Source organism: Scyliorhinus canicula, chromosome 3 (genome assembly GCF_902713615.1).
Source record: "Scyliorhinus canicula chromosome 3, sScyCan1.1, whole genome shotgun sequence".
Taxonomy (NCBI): Eukaryota; Metazoa; Chordata; class Chondrichthyes; order Carcharhiniformes; family Scyliorhinidae; genus Scyliorhinus; species Scyliorhinus canicula.
This window is the reverse complement of record NC_052148.1, coordinates 56,510,399-56,518,528: the sequence shown is the minus strand read 5'-3', so window position 1 is coordinate 56,518,528 and position 8,130 is coordinate 56,510,399. Positions and strand designations below refer to the sequence as shown.

Genomic DNA, 8,130 nt, shown 5'->3' with positions numbered 1-8,130 from the left:
TTTCGCCAGGAAGGAGATACAGAGCTTCCCGGTGGAGCCGGGGGCAGCACGGTAGCATGGTGGTTAGCATAAATGCTTCACAGCTCCAGGGTCCCAGGTTCGATTCCCGGCTGGATCACTGTCTGTGCGGAGTCTGCACGTCCTCCCCGTGTGTGCGTGGGTTTCCTCCGGGTGCTCCGGTTTCCTCCCACAGTCCAAAGATGTGTGGGTTAGGTGGATTGGCCATGCTAAATTGCCCGTAGTGTCCTACAAAGTAAGGTTAATGGGGGGGTTGTTGGGTTACGGGTATAGGGTGGATACGTGGGTTTGAGTGGGGTGATCATTGCTCGGCACAACATCGAGGGCCGAAGTCCTGTTCTGTGCTGTACTGTTCTATTCTATTCCACATTGCTGGAGGAGGTGCTGGCGACAGGGGGACTGGAAAAGTGGGTAAGGTCGGCGGTTTATGGAGCTAGTTTGGAAGAAGAGAAGGCACCACGGGACGGGATCAAAGCTAAGTGGAAGGAACATTTGGGAGAGGGTATGGAGGGAGGGGTTCTGGTGTGAGGTGCTCCGGAGGGTGAACGCGTCCACGCCGTGCGCGAGGTTGGGGCTGATACAGCTGTAGGTGGTATGTAGAGCACACCTTAACAAGGGCGAGGATGAGCCGATTCTTTGAAGGGGTAGAAGATGTGTGTGAACGTTGCGGGAGGGGCCCCGCAAATCATATGTTTTGGTCCTGTCCAAAGCTAGAGGATTACTGGAGGGAGGTTTTTAGCGTAATTTCTAAAGTGGTTCACGTGAAACTGGACCAGGGCCCGCGGGAGGCCATATTCAGGGTGTCGGACCAGCCAGGGTTGGAAACGGGTGCGGAGGCAGATGTTGTAGCCTTTGCCTCGTTGATCGACCGAAGGCAAATCCTGATGGGTTGGAGAGCAACCTCTCCACCCTGTGCCCTGGCGTGGCGGGGGGACCTGTTGAAATTCTTAACTCTTGAAAAGGTTAAGTTTGAACTGAGGGGAAGGATGGAGGGGTTCTTCAATTCATGGGCATTATTCATTATGCACTTTCAAGAACTGGATAACATCAAACATTGTTGGGTGGGTGGTTGGGAGGGTTGGGGGAAGGGGGGTGGTGTGTGTTAATGGCGACTATGGGTGATTCCTGTTTCCTTTTTGTCATTTGTTTATATTAACATGCAGGCTAATGTTTGGGGTTTGGTGGGAGGATGGGATCATTATTATTATTCTGGGGATTAACATATTTATTACTGATTATGGTTTATTGTTGGTGGGTGCAAATTTGGAAGAAAATGTGATAAAGGAGAATAAAAATATTTTTTTTTTAAATAATAATTTATCCACCTTCAATGTGTTGCTAGTATCATGCTGAGACATACAGGCCACAAAGTTTCAAGTTGATTTCTTGGTCCGATTAAGGTGAGCTAATCTCTTCCAGAGTTGGGGAAATTCTGGCTGAATTTCCTATCTGACTGCAATCCAGTGACCCCTGCCAGAAAGTGCATCTATGGGGACATTATTTGAAGATTGAGCATCCTGTGACTAGCGTCATAATTGGGTCGCTTGTCAACACACTTCAGCGAGTCCTTCAGTGGATGAAGGACTGATGCTTTAAATGATTTGCATCTCTGTCCTTTTTTTTTATAAATGTAGAGTACCCAATTCATTTTTTCCAATTTGGTGTCTTAATCCCCTTCTGTTCCCATTGTTCCCATTGAAACACTGCCATTGTTTCTGAGAAAAGGAGGTGTGTGCTTTAGCGGCATGGTAGCACAGTGGTTAGCACTGTTGCTTCACAGCGCCAGGGCCCCAATTTCAATTCCTAGCTCAGGTCAGAGGAATTTGGGCTACAAATTCCTCGCCCTGCAGGGGGCTACAGGAAACTGGCATAGATCTTAACAGCTTTTGCTGCAGATAGAGGGCCCTCGCACTTCCGGGTCGGAGGTCGCACATGCGCCCAACAGCGGCCTCCAGCAGCCACGCCATGCTCCTTGGCAGACTCGGACCGCGGAGCTGCACCCGAAAAATAAACCCTCCAATCGACCTGCCCCTGACCAGGGCGGCCGCGGACTGAGTCATCAGCCGCTACGCGAGTATCCCGGGAAGCTGGACCACATTACTTCCACGCCGTTGGGACTTCAGCAGAGCAGGCGTCTGGCAATGGCCCCAGGTAGTTCCTAGGCGGCGGGAGTACGCTGCTCTTAGGAGCCTGTAGAATTGGGGAACCGGCGCCGGTTGCAATTCCATGCAGGAAAATGTACTCTCCGGCCCCGCGCCAGCCACGATTTAGGCGTCAGAGTGCGGAGAAGCCAGCCCCTTGTCTTTTGGATGAGACATTAAAATTGAGGCCCTGTCTGCCCTCGCAGTTGGATGTAAGGGATCCCATATTGAATCCCGGATTGAAGAAGATCAGGGTGTCATGGCCAAAGTTTATCCCTCCATCAACATAGCTAAAACAGATTACCAGCTCATTATGACAATGTGCTGGAGTATGGGAAAAAGGAAGGGAACGTTACTAAGTCACGGTGCCCGTTTGGAGAGCCAGTGCGGAAACGATGGGCCAAATGGCCTTTTTCTGAGCCCTAACGATTCTGTGATTCAATTGCTGTTTGTGGGAGCTTGTGTGCTGCATTTCGTACACTACAATGGTGACTACACTTCAAAAGCACTTGAAGGGCTTAGAGAGCTGCAGTGATGATGGAGAGCAACGTACAAGTGCAAGTCTTTCCTTTTGACTTGCTACCCAGGATAGTTGGAAAGATGAGGGAGGAAAATACAGGAGGCGGTCCTCTCTCTCCTTTCCTCCCCTCCTTGGCTGTGCGTGGTTTTGTTGGCGTGCTGGGGCAGACTGAGTCAGAAGGAGAGTGGAACTTGTTGCTGCGCAGTCAGAGCCAGGTGGAACTGAGAGTGGGGGAGTCAGCGGAAAGGCCGGGACCGAATTAAACGTTGCACAACATGGCGTTGCTGAGGCTGTCCGCCCGCCTGTGTGTGGGTGAGTTTATCGGTAAACTGATCCGTGCGTTTTTAAAACACAGCCGCGAAGAGGCAGCGGGGTTGTGCGGCGGTGTTTGAGGATTGTCCGGTCGGAAAGGCCTCGTTGTCCCCGAGGCTCTAGGCCGGCAGAGTGAACCGCTCCCGGCGGCTGCTGTGCAGCTTCGATACCGAGACAGCGAAGTGTGAGAGCGGTGTTTTCAATCGGTAGGGAAACCGCCCGCCGGCTCAAACACAAACTGTCGGCTTGGTTTTCACGGGGACGGGGGGCGGGGGGGGGGAGATGTGTGTCTGACCAGGAAGAAGCCCTCCTGGCCCTGACTCGACCTCAGAGCGGGGTTGACACTATTTCTGACAGGTTCTATGTTCCATCACATCTGACCCGACCCGACGTCTTAAAACCTCCAGAACTCGATATTGCAAAAGTACGAAGGAACAGAAAGCCGGGCGTCCTAACTTTGTCAACAACGTCACGTTAGGTGGCAAAAGGTGCGATCGGAAAGTTACGAAGAGACACCGATGGAAGCGAGTGGACAAAACCTGCAGCGGGTGGAGGGAGTTCGGTCTGAGAAAGGCAGTCACTTGGGACCTGAGAGATAGATCAATAATGTTATCAAACGGACCGAAGCTGGGAGCTTCGCAGGAGCAGTGGTATTTTGAATGAATTTCATGCGATGCACCAAAGGCCAAGGGTGTATTGGCCATTTCTTTAACGTCTGCAATGTGGATGTTATATTACAATTGCATAGAGGGCTCTGGTTGGGCCCCAACTGTAGTAGGGGTTCCTTGGAGGAGTAGAGCATGGTAGCATGGTGATTAGCATAAATGCTTCACAGCTCCAGGGTCCCAGGTTCGGTTCCTGGCTGGGTCACTGTCTGTGCGGAGTCTGCACGTCCTCCCCGTGTGCGTGGGTTTCCTCCGGGTGCTCCAGTTTCCTCCCACAGTCCAAAGATGTGCGGGTTAGGTGGATTGGCCATGCTAAATTGCCCGTAGTGCCCTAAAAAGTAAGCTTAAGGTGGGGGGGGGTTTGTTGGGTTACGGGTATAGGGTGGATACGTGGGTTTGAGTAGGGTGATCATTGCTCGGCACAACATCGAGGGCTGAAGGGCCTGTTCTGTGCTGTACTGTTCTATGTTCTGGAGTGCAAAGTCAGCATGATTAAAGGATTTGCTTGGGTAGAGGCAGGGAAACTGTTTCCTCAGGCTCTCTCTCCTCCCCCCCCCCCCCCCCCCCCCCCCCCGGAAGTCAATTAAAAATTACAAAATTTACATTCATAGATTTTTGTTTGATCTACATATTCTGGTGTTGTAAGACTGGTGTTGTAAGACTTCTTACTAGATATTCAGGGAAATGGAACCAAGGTGGATAAATGTTTCTGAAGTACAGATCACCCATTATCTAATTAAATGATGAGACAGCCAAAGGAGCTTAATTGGCTACTCTTATTCCCACATTGTTAATGGATTGGTCTTCACATCACTGCACAGATAGAGGAAATTTAATTTAATAGAATCATGGAAATTTACCACAGAAACAAAGGCCATTTGGTTGGCTTTGAAAAAGCAATCATGCTTAGTCCCATAACCTTGCATTTTTGTCCATAACCCTTAGGTGCTTCATCCTCGACTCCATGTCCAGCTCCTTTTTTAAAAGCATTTATGGAATATCCTTCCAACATCTCTTCAAATTGTGTTCCAGTTTTCAACAACAGAATGAAAAGACTTCAGCTCATTCCCTATCTAATTTTAGTTTTGACCTTTCCAGTTTTATTCTTTTTCTTCTTTATTAAAGTTTCTAGCCCTGCTGAGTTCTGTATCAAGGGAAACAACAGGGAATTTGTGTCCAGGTCTGCCTATGCTTTGATAGAGCAGTGTTAACTTTCAGACAAAGTACTGTGCTCTTGGAATTTGAAATTAGAACAGAAAATGCTGGAAATACCCAGGATGTGTGGCAGCCTCTGTGATGGGAGGAACAATTTGTGTTTCAGGTCCTTTCAAACCTTTCAAATGGTTTTCTTCTCAATTTTAATTTAATTGCTTTTCCAGTTTGAATTTGTATTTGCTTCCTGGTATTTTTTGTTTCCTCCTTGACTCACTTATTGCAGCTTTTGGTTTCTCCACAATGATTTGCCTGTTTACACATGAACCTGATTAGCAAGATTTGCAACTGGCAAAGAAAATTAACTCTGCTTCAAAGTTCATTCTGCAATTTTATTTTATGGAATGTATTCTTTTTAAAAGAGTAGCTGATCTTATTTGAGGGATTTAAAAAAAAAGTTGAACATCATTGAGACATTAAAGAGAAGCCTTGTCTGCCTGGTTGAGTATAAAATATCCCATCGCATAATTTCCAGAAAAGTAGTGTTGCACTTTTTACTTGAGTGTAATTCGCGTTTATTGGAGTGTATTAACACGCCTCCGTTTAAAGGCCGTGTGCTTAACACTGCTAGGCTCTATGTATGTATTTTCAGCTCGGGAGTCGCCAGTTGCCGTATCTAGACAACTCACAGATATTCCAAGGTCAGGTTCAAAGTAATAAAACGATACACCGATTAGTAAGTTCCAAACGATCAATATTTATTATACAAATATAATAAATACGCATGCACACGCTAAGGGACTAAGCTATAACTAAACTAAGCGATCAGAATACTTAACTAAACAGGAACAGGCAAGGTCAGGGAGCGAGGCTTTCGTTCCGATCTTGGTCTGCAACCTTCAGAGAGCGTGCTGGTCGCTGGGGGTCTAGTGGGCCTGGTTCGCGTAGCGAGCGTCGTATGGTCACTTACGGTTCGGCGGCTGGTGCTCAACGGCTGGAGTCAGGATACAGGTCGAAGTTCTTGGTCAAAGACGGAGCACGAAAACAACAGACAGGACCATGTGTGGGGTCTATCTTTTATAGGACCCTAATGTCCGTGCCTCTTTTGGGGCGGGCTTTACCTTCAGGTATCGATTGGACCGAATTCTAATCGATATCTTTTGAATTTCCCCCAATGTGAGGGTTTCTTCTTAATGGAGGGGGCGGTTTCTATAGTGGATACTTCTGGTGCCGCTCTGTCTGGACATCCACTTAAAGTATCTATTCAAACCTAGATGTTGCCATTGTGTGTGCCTAGATCTGAATTGCCTCATTAGTATGCAAAGCGTTTTGCCATTAACACCTTTGGTTTGAGATCTTCCACCTGGCCAGAAACTAGTTTTGCTGCTTGCAAAATGCTAATTAGTCTTTGCAGACTGCTGCCTTGGCTAAACTGCTTTTCCCTGCAGTCTTAGCAGTTCTCCATTTTGTTAGCCCAGTGTCCATTTTAGGTGGCTACAGTAGTGAGTTGTAATGAGAAGCTAGCGTGGATCACACAACCAATGCCACCTTTTTCACTTGCTAACGAGTATGATTGTCCACCTATGAAACTGTGTCACAGTTCATGGGTTCTGTTCTGCCTTGGGTGGCTGGTGAGCCCTATCCTAGAACTGCATCTTTGACTGAATATTTGCAAAACGTTTCCAGGTGGTGGGTTCTTTTGCTCGCAACCTTTGGCATTCCTTTCTCAGGCTCCTTTTCTGGACCTCCTCTTGCTGTCGGTGTTCTTGAAGAATTGTGTGTTCATTCACGAAAGAGAAAATGATGGAAAATCTCAGCAGGTCCGGCAGCACCTGTAGGGAGAGAAAAGAGCTAATGTTTCGAGTCCAATGACTCTTTTTGTCAAAGCAGACCAGCTTTGACAAAGAGTCATCCGACTCGAAACGCTAGCTCTTTTCTCTCCCGACAGATGCTGCCAGACCTGCTGAGATTTTCCAGCATTTTCTCTTTTGTTTCCGATCCCAGCATCTGCAGTAATTTGCTTTTATCTTGTGTTCCTTCACTGGATAGGTACCTCCAGGTAGTTTTCTCCTGAGCCACGGTTTCCCAGGCGTTGCCGGCTATATTTCATTTCTTGAAGTAAGCCTTGAGACTGTATTTGAAGTGCTTCCTTTGTCCTCTAGTGGGAGCCCTTCTTGAGCTGGGTGAAGATTTGCTTTGGCAATCGGGACTCTGACATCCTAAGCATGTGGCTTGTCCAGTGGAGATGGTATGTGGCGACTAGGGGCTTTTCACAGTAACTTCATTGCAGTGTTAATGTAAGCCTACTTGTGACAATAAAGATTATTATTATTTCAGGTGATCAAGGACTTGAGGCTGAGAGCGATTCTTCAGTATGCTTCTGCAGAGGCATCAAGCGTAGTTTGGAGATTCTCTTCCAAGAGAGCGGAGATGACAATGTCAACCGCATATGATTCACTCCATGTGATATCAAGAAATGGCTGAAGGCACTGGATACTGCAAAGGCTATGGGCCCTGACAATATCCTGGCAATAGTACTGAAGACTTGTACTCCAGAACTTGCCATATCACTCGCCAAGCTGTTCCAGTACAGCTACAATATTGGTATCTACCTGGCAATGTGGAAAATTGCCCAGGTGTGTTCTGTACACCAGAAACAGGACAAATCCAACCCAGCTAATTACCACCCTATCAGTCTGCTCTCCATCATCAGCAAAGCGATGGAAGGAGAGTCATCAACAGTGCTATCAAGCGGCACTTACTCAGCAATAACCTGCTCACGGATGCTCATTTTGGGTACTGCCAGTGTCGCTCAGCTCCTGACCTTATTACAACCTTGGATCAAACATGGACAAAAGAGCTAAATACCAGAGGTGAGGTGAGAGTGACAGCTGTTGACATCAAGGCAGCATTTGACTGAGTATGGCATCAAGGAGCCATAGCTAACTGGAGTCAATGGGAATTGAGGAAAACTCTCCATTGGTTGGAGTCATACCTGGCACAAAGGAAGATGGTTGTAGTGGTTGGAGGTCAATCATCTCAGCTCCAGGACATCACTGCAGGTGTTCCTAAGGATAGTGTCCTAGGCCCAACCATCTTCAGCTGCTTCATCAATGACCTCCCTTCCATCATAAGGTCAAAAGTGGGGATGTTTGTTGATGACTGCACAATTTTCAGCACCATTCATTACTCCTCAGATAATGAAGCAGTCCATGTCCAAATGCAGCAAGACCCGCATAACAAGTGGCAAGTTACATTCGTGCCTCACAAGTGCCAGGCAATGACCATCTTCCACAAGAGAGGATCTAACCATCGTCCCATG

General features: G+C 47.6%; 1 protein-coding gene across 2 annotated transcripts in view; it reads left to right on the top strand.

Annotated features, from left to right (window-relative positions):
* Positions 1-2,599: 2,599 nt before the first annotated feature.
* fech (ferrochelatase) overlaps positions 2,600-8,130 on the top strand; it is a 63,013-nt gene continuing 57,482 nt past the window's right edge. Inside the window, exon 1 of one of the 2 annotated variants that reach the window (XM_038790571.1) lies at positions 2,600-2,991. In XM_038790571.1, coding sequence (XP_038646499.1) covers positions 2,955-2,991 — 37 coding nt within the window. In that variant the 5' untranslated portion in view covers positions 2,600-2,954. Of the gene's footprint in view, positions 3,004-8,130 lie in introns of both variants that reach the window. The other variant, XM_038790570.1, reaches the window with a different exon arrangement.